At 42.7% G+C, this 17,473-nt stretch overlaps 3 protein-coding genes across 6 annotated transcripts in view; 1 reads left to right on the forward strand and 2 right to left on the reverse strand.

Annotated features, from left to right (window-relative positions):
- The window catches only part of LOC114768018 (teneurin-1-like), a 179,354-nt gene extending 163,115 nt beyond the window's left edge, over positions 1–16,239 (forward strand). Inside the window, exon 33 of the mRNA XM_028960053.1 lies at positions 16,216–16,239. The gene's annotated coding sequence lies outside the window, so the exon portion shown is untranslated. The remainder of the gene's footprint in view (positions 1–16,215) is intronic.
- On the reverse strand, positions 107–3,944 carry LOC114768021 (MICOS complex subunit Mic27-like). The gene is made up of 9 exons (XM_028960062.1): positions 3,868–3,944; positions 3,393–3,494; positions 3,186–3,305; positions 3,006–3,060; positions 2,829–2,927; positions 2,525–2,616; positions 1,905–2,015; positions 770–1,022; positions 107–598 (listed from the first exon to the last, which is right to left on the reverse strand). Exons 1-9 carry the CDS (start codon positions 3,877–3,879, stop codon positions 498–500), a joined length of 945 nt encoding a protein of 314 aa, XP_028815895.1. The 5' UTR covers positions 3,880–3,944; the 3' UTR covers positions 107–497.
- Positions 4,589–17,473, reverse strand: part of LOC114768019 (connector enhancer of kinase suppressor of ras 2-like) — a 59,800-nt gene continuing 46,915 nt past the window's right edge. For 3 of the 4 annotated variants that reach the window (XM_028960059.1, XM_028960056.1, XM_028960057.1), the window contains 10 exons: positions 16,647–16,698; positions 16,515–16,563; positions 16,259–16,431; positions 15,395–15,468; positions 14,810–14,881; positions 10,677–10,747; positions 10,400–10,500; positions 9,092–9,707; positions 8,239–8,438; positions 4,589–7,522 (listed from right to left, as the gene is read on the reverse strand). In XM_028960059.1, coding sequence (XP_028815892.1) covers positions 7,313–7,522; positions 8,239–8,438; positions 9,092–9,707; positions 10,400–10,500; positions 10,677–10,747; positions 14,810–14,881; positions 15,395–15,468; positions 16,259–16,431; positions 16,515–16,563; positions 16,647–16,698 — 1,618 coding nt within the window. In that variant the 3' untranslated portion in view covers positions 4,589–7,312. The remainder of the gene's footprint in view (positions 7,523–8,238; positions 8,439–9,091; positions 9,708–10,399; positions 10,501–10,676; positions 10,748–14,809; positions 14,882–15,394; positions 15,469–16,258; positions 16,432–16,514; positions 16,564–16,646; positions 16,699–17,473) is intronic. The other variant, XM_028960058.1, reaches the window with a different exon arrangement.

Here is a 17,473-nt window from a genome sequence, read left to right on the forward strand (position 1 = left end):
GGAAGAGAATTGCAAAGCGGAACGAGCCGTTCCACATTACTGACTCAGTAACTTGCATTCTTCCATCTATTTTTTATTTAAAATTGATGAAGCTGTGCAGCATGTCTTGTGTGTTCTGTAACACTGTATTTACCACACCATACATTTATTACAAAAGCACTGAACAAGAACTGCCAAATGAACTGGCAATACAGACAATTTACAGTTAATGGAACAATTAAATCTGTACATTAAATGATGTATTAGAATTGCCCCGAGATACACAGAACCTCGCTATACGCCATATCAAAGTAAAAACGTGTAATACAGATTAGCTTCATGTATTAAAAATATTAATTTCTAAATGCATAGCATTGATTGAGTGTCAGAAACTGTAGGCCGTATCCATCTGACAGGAACGTCGTATGCACAAGACACCGAGTACTTCAGTACAGCTGGGGCAGTGGGTGAGAATTCATGCCCACAATTTGGGTGTGTGACGGGCCTTGGAATGTCTCTCAGCTGCGGGTGCTGTATAGGTCACTGTCCTCTGGGTTAGACTGGCCAAAGTCCATGAGTTTGGAGTCTGCGCTGAAGCCTGCCTTCTGCTCTGGGACTTCTGGCAACAGAAAAAAAAACAGCAGAAATAAGAAATGTGCCTGTTATTGATATCGTGAACTATGACCTCACCAACTCATTACCAGTCAACAGGAGATGATATGAAGCTGGTTATAAGTCGCTCTGGATAAGGGTGTCTGATAAATGCTGTAAATGTAATTTGATTCATTACCAGCAGGTATTGGTGGTGAAGGCTCTTCCATCCCTGGTCCAGCTGTTGGTACAGGTTGTCCCGTCACAGAGGCCCATGGGTTTGGTGGAGCTGGGACCATTGCTGGCTCAGGTGGGAGTTTGGCATCTGCCAGAAAAAGATCTGTGGGAGAAGAGTCTTTGGAGGGAGGAGGAGGGGTGCAGCTAGCTGCTGATGAGGGTTGAGCGACAGGATTGGTGTGCACAGGCTGGGAAGCAACTTCAGGCCCTTCTGACTGCAGACACACAAACATACGAGGAATCAAAGTCAATCAAAAAGTGTCTCAAAATACCAAAAAGATGTATTGCTGTTCTGAAATGGTACGTGCATGTAATCAGGAAATTGCCCTGATGTGACTGTAGATTACTGTAGGTAATTTTTCTTTTTTTATTGAAAACAATTGTTTAATTTGTTAAAACAGTCAGAACTCCAGTCTGGACATTGTTCATACTGTAAATGTATCAGCAACAATTAGACTTGAGCACCAATGGAATGTTAGTTAACCCCAGTTTGTCAACTTAAAAGCCTCACTGATTATTAAAAAAACCCTTTATCAATTATCAGTTTCACAGATTAAAGAAGCGATTCAACTGGCCAGATTCAGACTAGTCGAGTATCTGGCGCCAAGGCAAATGTGGTTTCAAGTACACACTTATTTCCAATTTTGTCAAGAACTATGTATTATTCATTTGTAATATTCTATTGTCACTTCATGTTTTGTTCTTTCACTGAAAACCAAAACACGGCCCTAAACTTTTGAACAGAAGTTCAAAAGTATGAACCTTAAATATCAGCCACCCACTACAAAAGCCAAACAACTATGGTCTTTCAAAGTTCTGCATTACTCACGACCACCGTCTACTCACCCACCCAGCCAAAAGGAATAGACGGGGGGCACAAACCATATAATGTTTCATCAGTGGAAATTCCACCAGCTTATAGATTTGGGTTTGGAGAAAATGAATGTGTGTTTTGGTAAAAAATTATGGTCAATTCAGAACATATATATATAAGTGATATTTGTATATTGTGCTTGGATACTTTCTGCTTCTCTGAACACTTTTTAAGTTTCACAGCAAGGCAGACAGACAGTGGTGGTTTCTGTGAGTGACCGTACCGGCGATGCACTCGCCGATGCAGCCGATTCGATGTCTGGCTTCATCTTCCACAGCGCTGCCACAGCAGAGGCGCTCCACTGAGAAACGTTGTACGCCTTTTTTCCACCCCCCTGAGGACAACCACAGACAATATGTGTGAGAGTGGACACCTTAGTTCAAAACCGACCACAGAGCTGAGTGCAGTCTGCAAACCTCTGCAAACAACATGATGCTTTATTAACACTCATGTCCTTCCAGGTTTATTATTCAAATGCAACCACTAATAAATAATTGTTAAACAGGAAAAAACACATTCATATTACAATTTGATATGAAGAAACTACTGAAGCATGAAATATCACTATGTTGATGCTATTCTGTTACCAAGGTCCGTGATGCTGGTTTACTGGCCCAGAAATCATTTAGGGGATTCAGGTCTCAAAAATCACCAGCAAGAATAAAGCACACAGAATGCATAAATATTACACTTTAAATCATGGCAATTTTCTTTTCAAATGTTTTATATATATATATATATATATATATATATATATATATATATATATATATACACACACACACACACACACACACACACACACACACACACACACACACACACACACACACACAGTCTTACCTTTAACATTGCCAGGGTTTGGGCCGGGTAGCAAACTGCAATCCCAACTGATGCCATACCCACTGGAAACAGTAGTCTCTTAAAAGGTGAACCTGTTAAAAACCACACACGAGACAGCCAAGTGCTGGCTGGTTTAGTCAAAGGAAGAGCCACCACAGTCATAAAACAGGCAGTGCTGTAACGCCTGCTGGTGCTGGGCATCTGATGCTGGTAAAAAGCAGTTGTGAAAATCAGCAGTCTTCCCGTAAAGATACAACATAAAGGGCGTGAGACACAGTTTAATAACAGTTGTAATACTAATCACCATTTCTGGCCAGGAATAAACCAGAGAAACCAAGAACTGCGATTAGACTGACTCGGGGCAGTAGGTCTGGAGGAGGATCCTTTAAGTAGTAGTATATATCTGGGAAAAGATATAAAGAATGCATTTAAAAACATTATGAACACTAGGTTATATTAGACTAGATTTTATTTTGAGCACCTTCTCCAGCATGGTACAAGTTAACAGCTCCAGATTTCATTGTTCTCAAAGAACCCTTAGGAGAAAAAAAAAAAGGGGGGAAAGATAATTAGATAAGTACATTTTTATATTTAAGTCATGTTTCTTGTCTGGCATAAAAATAGATTAAATTTGCGGCATGATGGTGAGGCGTCAGCGTACTTTTGCGGTCTGTACACGGGACTCCACGCGTCCTCGCAGGGCTGCGAAGCCCCCTTGCAGGGCGCCAGGATGTTCCTCGACAAAGCGGCCATGTCCAGGTGATGGGGAGTAGATGGGCAGCTGTTAGGGGCCAAACGAATAACACAGCACGTTTGCACAGGCTTCACACGGGGCCAGGGCCAACGTGTTGGGGGCCCGGGACGATACCTGGCGGGGAGACAGCTGGCCATCCGCGCCCTCCTCGTCCAGGGCGTACACCCGCAAGGAGGCAATTCCCAGGACTGCTGGCACTGCCACCAATTTCAACACCTGCACAAGCAAGCAAACGAAGGGCAACCAGCCAGAAAGGTTTGGTAGAACAGTCCCGTGCCTGGAGATTTATTCCACCAAACTGATTTTGAGATAACAATCCCCAGCTTGAATTAAATTTGCCATTTAAGTGCTACTGGCATGCAGCCTAATCAAGAGAGAGACCATAAAAAAAGTAACGAAAAGGTAACGAAAAAGTAATGTCTCAGACGGACACCTGCAGTTGCACAGCAATACGATCATTAAACACACCCTTGTCCATTTTGTGGATAAATCATCGAGACAAGGAGCACAAGGAAACGCTAAACTAAAATCTAGCTCAAACGTTAAATGATTCTGCTTCATCTTTTTAAAGCGAGCCGTAAAAACTCACCTTGAATGACATGACAGCTAATTGTACAGTACCGGGGGTCTTTACGACAACGGCATTCAGGTCTACGGCACTTCCGGTTATATGTTGCCAGGTTTGTAACAAAATAATAATTTCCCAAATAATTCAAAAATGTTTTGAAATGTTGTGATAATGATCATCAAGTTTCATTTATATGTAATTTTAATTTTAATGATCCCAAACTAGTCAAATGGCAATCGTAACCTGATGCATTGGGAGTCTGTTTTTCCAATTTGCATTTTGCAAGTATTTTTTTAAATATACAAATGTTCCTCATATTTGTTTACACAAGAAACTTAAGACAAAGGAAACGTGCGGAAATGCAGTATATTATTTGCAGTCCCTCACTGATGGTTATGAATAATAATCATTGCGGGACTGATTATAATTACCAGAAGTACTTTGGCTCCACCTTGTGGCCACTTTGGATTTTACATGGAAGATTGGGCCCGAAAATGAATACTACCTGCCACAGTTGCTTAACAAATATTATTCTCTTAGTTTCCCCAGCATTATGAAAATCTGCTAATACAGTTACAGATATGAATTTCCACTCTATGAATATGCAATGTATTCCTATCAAAGATAATATTTTGTGTACTGATATCCTCAATATCCTTGCTGAGCAAGATTTTCCTTGCTTTTCTTCATTGTTTAGTTTGATTTGACTAAATTGGAGTAAACACATGAATGAAAACCACAGTTCATAGTGCAGAGGGTTTCATTTATTGAATTCAAAGTTTTACAACTGAAGTTTACAATCTATATTCATTGTATATATATAGATATATAATATATAATATAATATATTTGTATACTGTATATGAAACCAAAAAAAGGCTACTTCAGGAAGAATAAATGCCAATATTCTTTTTACTATTATCATTTAATATACAGAATAACAGTTAGCTAGTAATATTCTTGAAAAAAGAGCAATATGTTCCTTTTTTAATGTCGCAGTGCAACTTACATCTTACACTTCTGTGCAATGTACCAAGAGGTGCAGGCCTCTGAAGAAACACACAGTGGAACCCCATTCGGACTGGTTTCACGAAGTTCAGACATGAGCACACAAAATAAGACAGCCTGTGGCTAAAATGAAAATATATTATTGGTTGACTCTACAAAATGATCTTTTTTCCCCTAAGGTGCTAAAGGAACGGAACTGATCAGACAAATAAACAGCAGACTGAAGCAGCAGTGAAATATCCAGATAACTGAAGTCTGTTGATTTGGTAAATACGTTTACAATAAAAAAAAATGCAAATAATAACACAGAATTAATGTAGGAGGTCTCCAAAATCAAGTGTGAAGAGATAAAGAGTTTGTTCATACATGCTACAGGATACATGTTCATCTAATCATCTGCAGCTTTGACGTGTAACATGTCGCATCCATGGCAGACTTCGTTCGGCTGCGTGAAAGTGTAGAAGCTTGCTACAGTGATTTGCAGTCCCAGGTTCTTTTACGCTGCTGGCTCTAGCTGAGGGATCTGAGCTATAAACCTCGCCCACCTTTCTGAAAGTTTTACTGTTTTACTGTGGCATCGGACTGACTCCTTTCTCAAGGTTCCTGAGCCAATCCTGACCATGCACAGGGCAGGTGGAAGAAAGTGGCAGGGCAGAGTCCTTATAATCCAGGAGTGATGACCATGAAACAGCCAGTAGGTAAAAGATCTGGAGAGATTCTGAAGTCATTCAAGATAAGGCAGTACCAAAAAAAACCACCAGAGGTCTTTGTAAGTGTGACGGTATGTGTTAGACTGTTACATAAGATAGCCATTTTGTTGAAATTGTTATTTAAACGAAGAGACGTGTTAACCCTGCATAAGATTTGTCTTTTTTTTTTTTTTTTTTCAGAAAATCTAATTTAATTTTGTTGTGCTTCCATGATTTGATGGGCAGAGGGGTGTATTTGTATTAGCCGTTGAGTTTAAATATTAACAACAATCATTCTTCAGAATCACTTACTGCACCACTAACTGCACCACTAGTTGTGTTAAGTGTACTGTCTAAGTGAAACAGATTTTAAAGCAGCTTTGTGTCAGTCCAGTTCGAACAAATGAAAATGATCTTTTTCAGGGTCATAGTTTTATTTAAAAACTTTTCCTTTTGCTTTTCACTATTGTAATAGAATATCCAAGGCTCAAACTGGCTTTAGCAGATGAGTTTGTACCCAAGCAGGAGCCACCCTCAGCTGATCCATTCCAGACCTTTTGTTGAGTGCACAAGCATGTGCATGGGCCCAACAGCACAGACACCGTCAATGGAGGTGTCATGATTTTTCATCCTGTTTCTCAAATGCCATTAGGAATTAACAGAATTTATTTGCCTCTTGAAATTACAACCATGTGAACGCTAACATAAATGTACAAAGTGCTTCCTATTTCTTTCTAGTGTGCATCCATCCCTCACATTACCCTGGATGACCTCAGTCAGTTGCCCCACATGACACACACACATACACGCATGCATGCACAGCACACACACACAGCATTCTGATGGCACTCCTCAGCACTCCTCAGACGAGAAGCTGATGACGTCATGTGAAGCCACACAGAGAAGACGAACAGAGAGGACATTCTCTGGAATATCAGTCCGCACTCGATTCTGGGACGTTCCAGAAGCCCCTTAAAGCAACAAGTGACCTTTCCAGCCATTACATTACTACTAGTATGATTTATTTTTCAAAACTTTCTACAGTATTTTGTCCATAAAAAGAAAATATCTCGAGCATTTCTGTTTGCGCAGAATCTAAAGATTGCATTCACAAAAAATTGTCACAGTTTTGAACAGGCTACGTCTAAGCAAACATTAAGGTCTGGTTCTTCAGCTTTGCTACTCTGAGTGGTGTGCACACTGGCCTGTGTCAGGCCAGCATCATCTCTTGGAAGAACTGACATGCGGGACCCCCCAGCTGCTAGATTCAATAAAAAAAGGTACAGTGGTGTGGTGAAAATGCCTCCCTTTGTGTATTGCTACTTCTCCCCTGACCCCCTTCCAGCCACCCTGTCTACCCTCATGCCAGGAGCTCAACAGTGTAAAACAAAACAGTTAAAGGAAAACTGATAGAGAACAGAAGAGTAATATAAATTAAAATATTTTTTCTATTATCTAAAGTTTTCAATCCGACAGGCTGAAAAAGAGGAAAAATAGTATTTGTTCAGGCATGCAGTAGGCACCCCAGTGCAGACTGACTCAGGTTTTATCCAAACAACGTACAACATTACCCACAAACTGCCAGGCCTTGGTACGGTATGTACATGTCTTACAGTGGAAGGTTTGTTGGTCAGTTTGGTGCTGGGACTGAAAAGAGAGGGGGCCAGAGGTTAAAGTTAAAAGGTTAAGTGTTGAGGCAGAGAAGTGCACATTGGCCATTTTGGTTCCACTGGCAATCTGTCCTCCTCCACCCCTGCCTCTGCGGGGGCTCACACATGCGTCTCGATGAAGGAGTGTGTGTGCGTCATGGTGGGAGCAGCCAGTGGCGAGAGCTCCACAGCGCCGTCGTTGCCTGAGCTGAACTCACAGATGTCTGCAAACAGCTCATGGTGCCATTGCTTCCAGTCCTGAAACTTTCTGGAACTGAGGCTGGGATCGTTCAGCAACTGGTTTATGATCGCCAGCTCCGCCTCTTTCGCCTGGACACAGAAATTATATTATATTATAATTAAATAATATTATACCATAACATTTATAATAAAAAATATTACTAGCTTTGCAATGAATTGCATGCATTTTACAACATAAATTATACAACATCCAATAAAATATAAAAAAGTGTAACATCTGAAGAGAAATAATCACTGAGCTATGAGCTTATTATTCATCTGATTAATTTTTGGTGGGAATGTATTCTAAAAAGTGGGATGTCTTTCACTTTTTAAGGGTTGAAATTATCTGGCAACAAATAATTAAAGTCTTTTTTAGTGGTGGGCCGTTATCGGCGTTAACGTGCTGCGTTAACGTGAGACTCTTATCGGGCGATAAAAAAAATATCGCTGTTAATCTATTCACAAAGTTGGGTTGGGAGCTGGGTCTATACTACGTAAGCTATTGTGCCGGAGTTAAATGGTTACACTAGATTTATAAGTATATTTCTTCTTTCTTGTGTCTTTTAGTTTCTTATTTTCTAAAGACTTTTATTTTGTTTTTGAGACCCGGTTCAGGTCTCTTGGACACATGGCGGGAGTTGTGAGAGGTGAGTGGAGTTTGTGTGAAAAAAGTTATTACTTTCATTTTAATTTATGTACATATTAGGAATATTTTGCATGTGTGTTATTTTGTGAATATATATATATTTTTTAATTAATCTATGCCCACCTCTAGTCTTTTTTAACCTGGTTTCTCACCGTACCTTGAGGGTGCTGGTAAGCACTCGGACTTCATGGAGTCTGTCGTTGATGATCGGGTCGCCACAGCGCCTGAGGAATGAGCGCCGGAATTCCTGTTTTGTGGTGGGTCGGAGGTCACCGAGCGCCGTTAGGTTAGCCCGTTCCAGAGAACGGTACAGCTCCTCCAGACCATCCAGTTCCATCCCATCATGCACTTCGCCCACTGTAGAACACAGGGTCAGACACTCGTGTTTGAGAAATTGATGAAGGGCAAAGCAGGACCCATAATTTATCATTTAGATACAAATATCTCGTGTTTGGTTTGGTAGTGGACTGGCTGGCCTGTAAACAAGGTGTATTGCGAGCAAAGAAAGGGGAAAGGAGATAGGATGGTGGTAGCCTAGTGGGTAACACACTCGCCTATGAACCAGAAGATCCAGGTTCAAATCCCACTTACTACCATTGTGTCCCTGAGCAAGACACTTAACCCTGAGTTGCTCCAGGGGGGGACTGTCCCTGTAACTACTGATTGTAAGTCGCTCTGGATAAGGGCGTCTGATAAATGCTCTAAATGTAAATGTAAATGTAAATGACCATGTGCTTTATTTGCATGTGTGACGTATTGACAGGAGAGAGTTTAAATCCAGAATGAGAAAGTAGGGTGTCAATCATCACTATGGGCACCTCCCATTTTTAAGCTTCTGGTTCATCTTTCAGAGAGAATGACAAAAAAGGACTTGCTCAATGCGTGCCACATGTACGGTGGCACAGCTGTCTATCCTCATTTTTTTTTTCTGACATTTGAAACATTTGCCGCAACCTTCTTCCGCAAACATCTGCATCTCTGATTGAGTTACGTTATCTTATCCTGCATACCCGCTTTGCCGTTGTCACTTTTAGCGTGTGTCGGCCCCTCCTCGTCCTCACTCTTCTCCTCTGTATGTGACTGTATGTCGGGGTTGTGGATGGCCACCCGGGCGGGGCGCAGCTCTCGGTTGCGGGGCAGGCTCTGGCTGCGCTGCTTGTGAGCGCGTTTGTGCAGCTGCCTCTCTGCGCTCTCCACCAGAGGGAACGGGCCGTCTCGGTCCACATGGTGGCGCCGCACGGGCAGCGTGGCCTGCCGCCTCCGTTCGGGGGACATCGGGAGGCGGCTGGCCCCGCCGCTGCAGTCTCCCTCGGCCGGTACCGTCTGCAGGAAGTGGAGGCCGGAGCTGGTGAGCGGCGTCTCAATCAGGTCCTGCCAGGAGCGACGTTCACGATGCGTCGAGCGACACCCGGACGACTGACCGCTGCCGGTCCCGTCGGCCCGAGAGTCCTCCGCTGACGAGTGCGAGTAGGTGGTATCGCTGGAGAAGTGGCGACCCTGCTGCTTGGGTTCAGGGAAGGGGCTGGAGGAGTTGACCTGGGGGAGGAGAGGGGAGGGAGTGGAGCGCATCAGGTTCACTGAGCTGTGCGAGCGTGGCAGCTGGTCATAGCAGTGCAGCTGGTGAACCTGAGAGTGGTGCGGTCGAGGGGGTCAGCCACACACGTGCCCACACACACATGCACACAGAGGTCGTGAAGGCGTGTCGGTGGACGAGGAGAGGATGTGGAAGGAGTGTGAGAGAATGAATTGAAGAATGAGCGATTATGCATGTTTACAAAAAACACAAATTTGCTTAAACGCCCTTCATACACAGGCACGGTGCCAAAACCACATGTCCACTGGTGTGTAGGTATTTCCCTGACAGGTCTACCAAGGTTGTCATCTAATGTGTATTAAATTTCTTGTTTTACTTTTATTAAGTCTAATTCTAATACATTAGGAGATACACTGTCCTGATTGTTATTTCACAAAAGTTAACAAGTACGACAAAGCAGACTTTTAGCCCTCAATATATAGCCATCATATATACTTTTTCACTAATTTCACATGGATTTTCCATGATAAGTAATGTAGTCGACTATTATTCAGTCTTTCCAACCCTGATAATGTATATGAACCATTTGTAGCTAATGGACAGAATATTTACCTGCATCTTATGGGATGGACAGAATACTACTAAAGTACAGCCATGAAAGATAAAAGATAAAAATATGTATCTTTGTATTTCCATGGACAATCTTGAATTAGCTTTTTACGATGCATCACATGCCTTCGAACAGGCATTAAAAAAGTGTGCATGTGTGTTTGGATGCACTCACCGAGGGCGTTCGGTGGTAGGTGTCACACAGAGATGAGGGTCCCTCCTGTTTCAGGGTCATGGAGCCATCCATGTCATCGTGGTCACTCTCACTCCAGTAATCTGAAATGAGGATGACCTTATCAGAGTTCTGAGCCGAGTTCTCTGTTGAATCAGAGCGAGCAGCGAACAGTGAGTGCCATTATGTAACAATTCAAAAGCCCGTTGGTGAAGTGGGAACACAGTGTGAGTCTGGACCCTCCAGCTGTACAGTCTGCACGTGTGTTGTTCCGGCTTACCTTCATCAGGGCGCGACACCTTGTCATCGGGTGTGTAGCCAATGGCAGCCAGACCCAGACGATTCATCCACCTGTGATGATGAAAAGAAAAGATATGTTATGTCTCTCTAGGAGATCTAGGAGTTTAGTTACTTTGTGGTCATTGTGAAAAACAAGCCCAGCGTGACAGTAGTTTCCATTAATGATCATATTGTGCAAATTTGTAAAGGTCTTAAGTACTCTGATAAGAGGATTCTGAGTCCACCACCCAGAAATCTTGTGGTCTTACCTACTAGGCTACTACCACACATGAAGGCAAAAAGCCATGAGGACTGTATGTTAATGAAGAAGAGAAGGTTTTTTGGAACTTGTTTGCCTTGTGAAACAGGAAATGGCCTATTGCCTTTAGCTAGGATAGGTAGTTAATCTTTATCCAGCTATTTTCTTTTATGTTTGTATATCCCGAACATTCCTTACACTGCATTTGTCTCCAAATTTAATTTTACTATTTTACATGAAACAGATGTTTCAGATGGATGATATGAATTAGCCCTCTTTTGCCCTGGCTCCTCTCTTGATTCACCATGCTGACCTGCAAATGCAGAAGAGATGGGCAAATGGCATTCTTTTCACTTAAAATGTTAAACTCATTTCATTCCCATTTGAAATGAAAGAAATAGAAAGACTCGATTGTTTGTGATTTTCTGACATGCTTAGACAAAGAATCCCATGTGATAAACCAGAAATGCATGTGTTGTCACAAAATGCAGTTTAATGTAAAGAAACTACATCTTAGATCCAAAGTCAAGTCACAGCCATTCCCTCTTGCTTTGTGAATTAATGATCACAATCTGGCACCCCTGCCCCCTCACTCCTTTGCACAACAGTGGGACCAGGGAGCAGAATATTCTTCTTGGATGAATTGATAATTGCGATCTATTTTTTATGGCCGCCTCTCTGAAGCTCAGCCTTGTGCTCTATTTGCTACAAGACTGGCAGAGCACGGTTCGGGGGGGGGGGGGACTAAAATGGAGGATGAAGGTAAAGAGTGGTGAAGGAGATAGAGGCAGGCAGACACCAAAACTAAATCATTTAAGTCCATCACCATCATCCTTCTGAGCCAGAGCTGGGCTAAATTTAGCCAGTGGGACAGAGTGTGGTGGCTCTCCTTGAAGTCCCCGCATCACTCTCAGACACCAGAAAAGAGGGACAATCAAATTCACAGAGAAGCGTCACACACACAGCCCCCTTTAGGCCAGAAGATAATGAGGTCGTTGCTAAGTATAGGCATTGTCTCTCTCTTACAGAAAGGCCCTCTGCCAGACCCAAGGAAGAGAGCATTAGAATAATTGCTAATTAGAATAATGCTTTTAAATTATGTATTATATTTTTTTTTACCGTTTTCACAAACTAGAACTGTCCGTTTTACACCAGTGCAGGTGACTGATGATTAGTTATGAATTCCAAATAATCTTTCTTTATAAATATATTATTATTACCTCCTCCAAGGTCAACATGCTTATTGTTTTTGGACAGTCAGAAACTTTAGAACTACCCTTTAGTGGAAGTGCTGCTTATCACTGACTCTATGTTAGTAATATAGATGGATGTGTGGTACACACATGAGGAGTCGTACAAAAAAGGCTTCAAACGGGCCAGATACAGGAGTGTAAATTTAAACTTCAGTTCCTGCTTTAAATTTTTTTGTAATCCTGGACGTCACAACACCAAGAAAGGAGAGAACCAGGCACAGGTGGAATGCAAAAAGGTTTATTGTTTTACACTGGACATGTGGGGCTCTACTGTGAGCAAGGGAAGGTGGAAACGGGAAAAGGGCTCACTCTCACATGGACGTTTTTTACTCGCTTATCTGAACAACACAACACCTCAGGAATTCACAGGGCAGAACGCGGCCACACCAGCCAACCAAACACACACCGTCCCCACACCTTACACAACACCAACCTGACATACTCACACCACCCACAGATTTGGAAGACCGGACATGGAATACTGGTGAAGGTGTAGGGAATTGGGGAGAGGCGAGATGGTGTGAGTTGTGCAGGGGCTGTAGCAACATGGCACACCAACATGAAGGACACCGCACCTCTAAAGATGGACATGAGTTAGAAGTTGCTCAATTGATTTCTTTGGACAAGCCTCTGTCTTAAAGGTAAATTCCTGACCTTTTCCATTCAGACTTTAAAATCAAAACTCACTGCATTTGATTTTGCTTTTTGAACCTGTGCTGTATACTTTGGGTGGCAAGTTATGTTCAGGGATGTGCTAATGGTTTGGCTCCAGGAATTTGTCCGTTCTATAGCCAACCTGGACATGCTTAAAGAATGATCCCAAAGAGGTCTAATCAGTTCAGCCCTCAAATCCAATAAAGCGCCTGTGGAAAGTTGTGTTTAATGGAACCTCAATGGACGTTGAGCACCGTTGCCAAGAAGGATGGGCAACAATTCAAGAGAGTGACAGCTGTGAATGCAGACAGTGGTCGTCCTTCTACGTGTTTGGACACTTGGGACATCATTTTAAACTCCACATTACACTTCCAGGCTGTAGCACAAGACCAAAAATGATATCTACTGTGTCAGAAGACAGCACTTTATAAGCTTTTTGAGTTTCAAACCCCTCATAAACGTCTCTAGTCCTTCCAGGTTTCCTGCACAGTTAAAAGCCTTTAAACCCTGCCTGGGCCCAAACAGATGGTGCCACTGGAAGACATGCCAGACATGATGGGGAGTTAAAAGAATAAAACTTAGTTAGTACATTTATTTCAGTGTACTGGACATGAGCAAATCATAAATAAAAAATCAAAGCACATGCACTGCTGATATAAGTACAACGTCAGGGGTCGTCTCTTCTCAGGACACAGGAACTTGGATCAAAGAGGTCAATCTTTGTAAACATTCTCATTGCCGGTCTGGGCTACATCCTTCCCTTGCGTCCGTCTCCCGAACAACAACCGCATGCTGTGATTAAATGATTAAACTGCTACTTTTGGGGTATGTCTGCTCAGACATATTCCATTTGACCACGCGCCCCATCTGCGTCTACTCCCAATAGCAACAACAAAAATGTTCCACAGAGTAACGCGCAAGGCCCCAAAAATGCTCAGCTCACTGGTTCAATCTTTTATACCTCTGGCAGTGGCAAAAGAGAAATGGCCATCACTTATTCATGGTGGGGTTTTTTTCCAACTGGGTATGAAAAGAGTGTACTGTGTGTGTGTGTGTGTGTGTGTGTGTGTGTGTGTGTGTCTCTGGGTGTAAACACGTTTTTCCCAGATGCAATATTAATGGCCTCACTTGGTTTACGTCCCAGTGCAATGCACAGAATTAACTTCATAGCAGCTAGGCCCCCTGAACATGTGAAAGACAGAAAAATTGCTGTGCTGTGAGCAGTGGCATAACAGACCCTGTTTTCCTGATCTTAGCATATAGGGCATGTTCACCAATGTCACATCATACATGTCTTTGCTGAATGTGTGGATTTACTTAAATAAAAGTTAAAAAAATGAATGACAGTTCACTCTTCATTCTTGAGAATTTAGGCCTATCCCTCTCAACACCTAGCCCACATCCCATCTCCTCTGTATTTCTTCTGTTTCCCTCCATTCTCCACAAGGGGGTGTCAGTGGACATTGTGAAAGTGATCTAAGCATTTAAGGACCCTGTCCCCATTATATCAGTGCTTTAATTTAAGCTTTCTCATGGTCTACATCTTATCTATTGCCAATGAAATATGGCTGAAGGTGTGATATGAGGTGTGGAGCGTAAATGTCAGGGTTGGTTGGAAATATGGCAACTAAATGTCAGCTCTTATTTAATATCATGATCATATTCATCACCAATATAATTAAACCTATGTCATCATCATCATTATCATCATTCAGGAAGACATCCATCATTCTGGAAGACATCCAAGGGTGTAGCATAAAACCCAGGGTCTTACTGTATATACAAGTCATCTCCATGAGCCCTGTTGTGCTTGATTCCTTCTCTAGAACTCTCCACATGAATAACAACAGACATTGTAACTGTAAGCGAACTATGGGTTCAGTTTTTATCTGTCTTAACTAGGCCACCGATAGATCAAATGACAGCATGTGGGACGTGGAAGTGCAGACTTCAAAATGAAGTGCTTACCTGTTCATTTCCTCTAAACAGTCAGTGGCAAAAAAGAAAGACTTGATTTTAGGATGGCAAGCTTTGAAAGCGCTTGGGGGGGGAAGAGAGAAAGCAGAAGATGAGAAGACAGAGCAGTTAAAGGGAGAAAGTTACAAATCAGCAGTAAGATAATAGAGGCCCAATTTCTCCTCCTCCGAGGTACAGGGGAGTGGAGAAGCCAGGTCCCTGACGGAGGGGTAATAGGAGAGTCGGCTGCTGTCAGCTGCTGACGGAGGACGTTTTCAACCTCTGTCGGCGCTGCAGGGTTTCACAGCGCCTCTCAGGCGGACGGAGGAGAGGGGGTTCATGCCCGGCTGTGGATATATTTAGCGCCGTCTTAGGAGGTGTTGGGCCAAGAGCCTTTACAGGGCGGAAAGGAGGACGAGGGATCGACTCCGACTCCCCCCTCTGTTGAGACGCATGAACTGATGTCTCCACTTGTTTGTTTTTTATTTCTATATCACAGGCAGAAGGAGCACTCGTGCTTATTACCCAGAGTGCAAAAGCTGAGGAGACAGAGAGGATGTGGGGGGTTGGTGCACGTGTGGCCTGGGGGACACTTACAATTTCCGTCTGCATTCAATGGCTCTGTCTATTCTGAACTCGGGAAGACTGATAAAACCTTCGGCCTTCTCGTCCTGCATACAAAAAAGAGAGATATAGAGAGACAACAGTGAACATGAAAAGCTTGAAATAAAGGATACAAAAATTTTATATAGGTGTGAGATGTGGTCTGGGAGGGACATAGAAATAGAATAGAAATATCCCCAAAGGGGATAGATAGGTGGATGGTTGTACAGATAGGCAGCCGGACATACAGATAGATATATGGATTTTGTAAAAGTCACAAAGCCCTTTGTTAAACATTGATCACATATTGATTTAGCTAAGCAGTTTATTTTAGGACACATAAGAATATTGAAACGTTTTTTGAAATTATTTCCTGTGTTCTATGAACTCCACTCCAGTATTGTTTTCCATGTGAGAGGCCGGGCTTGACTTATTCACTTATTCACAGTGTTAAATGTGTGTTTGGGACTTTTATATAGTCTCTTACAGACCAATTTCATAGTTATTGTGCATTTCACAAATGTCAACGGTTTTTGCACAGTACTGTGGATTGATAGGCCGACGGATAAAAGGGAGAGCCTGACGAACACACCAAAAGAGTTTAAAAGCAACACTGAGGGAAACAGAGAGATGGGATGGGGCGGGGGGGCTTTTATGAGTCATAGCAGCACTGTCAGGCATATCCAATTTCTCTGTGATGTCACCCGGAGCGTTCTGACTTGCAAGATAATTTTATTGCTGCCAATGCAGTTCAAACACTCCACATGTGAGGGAGGACAGCTCCTAACACCTTTATTTGTTTATTTCCTTGAAAGGACAGGCTGTCAGCGGGGACCTGTAAGGAGAGGGGCTGCTTACGTTCTGGTTGGTGTACCAGTATAGCGAGGAGTCCTTCAGGATGAACCAGTACTTCTTCCACTTTTGGGTGAAGTAGCCTTTGGCGTCTTTCTTTTTCCACAGCCAGCCCTCGCAGTCTCCGTGGCCCAGGTCCTTGCAGGAGATCCTCCTCCGACTGCCACTGGTCAGGGAGCCTGAGAGTCGCAGCACGAACCATTACTGACATCCCTGTCAGCCAAAACTCAACCACTGGCATATGTCTGAAAGGGACACTCACCTTTGGTTCTCTTTTTGTTTTTTGTTCGTAAAGATGTGTACTGCAGTGACTGGGAACATAGAGACACACCAGGGTTAAAGGTCAACGCAGTGGCAGGTTATGCCAGAAAGCTTTAGCAGTGGTGAGACCTACTTTTCTGATGGAGGATCCTGTTTGTCGCTCAATGCCGGTGCCTGTGTACCTGCTGTGAGCAAAGAGTGTTGCATCAAACAGACCACCCTGCATGGTTTCAGAGAAAAGGTCTTACCACACTTCAGGTTTAATGGAGCCTCGTTACAGTGTCCTGAACACAGTGTAAATACAGTGTAAAATGCATTAAATTGTGTGTGTGTTTTTAAAAACACACATTTTCAGACATACACTACCATTCAAATGTTGAGGTAAATTTGCATACATACAGAGAGAAACTTTTATCTGCAACAATTGGTTCAAATAGATTGCTGTGTTCGTGAACTTTAAAAGCGTAATTGATTATTAGAAAACCGTTGTCACTTAGAAGCAAAAAATTTTTTTAATTATTTATTATTCTTTTCATATTGGCCAATATACAGGGCATCTGGACAGTATTCAGAATTTTACATAAAACATCCCATAATAACATGTGCATAAGAATTCACAACCTTTGTCCAATACTTTGTCAATGCAACTTTGGCAGCAATTACAGACTAAAGTCTTATGATGCAACAAGCTTGGCACCATTATCCTTGGCCAGTTTCACCCATTCCTTATTGCAGTGCCTCTCATGCTACATCAGGTTGGATTGACCCAAATCAGTTTGGTTTCAAAACTGCCCACTGAACAGAGACTGTCCTTCTGGCCGTTACATAGAAATTACCTGCTGTGAGATCAGCAAAATTGTCATCAGTGCTAATCTTTCTTTACCTTTCAGCAGCATTTGACACAGTCAGCCACAAGACTCCTGACATTCCTTGGCGCCTTGGCATGGCAGTGGATGGCTA

The sequence above is a fragment of the Denticeps clupeoides genome, chromosome 18 (genome assembly GCF_900700375.1).
Source record: "Denticeps clupeoides chromosome 18, fDenClu1.1, whole genome shotgun sequence".
Lineage (NCBI taxonomy): Eukaryota > Metazoa > Chordata > Actinopteri > Clupeiformes > Denticipitidae > Denticeps > Denticeps clupeoides.

What these genes read in the sequence shown, in the direction of transcription:
- LOC114768021 (XM_028960062.1), bottom strand. An exon ending in CTTGTACCATGCTGGAGAAG is followed by an intron (nt 2,928 to 3,005) that starts GTGCTCAAAATA and finishes ATCTTTTCCCAG; the next exon opens with ATATATACTACTACTTAAAG. An exon ending in TTTATTCCTGGCCAGAAATG is followed by an intron (nt 2,617 to 2,828) that starts GTGATTAGTATT and finishes GGTTTTTAACAG; the next exon opens with GTTCACCTTTTAAGAGACTA.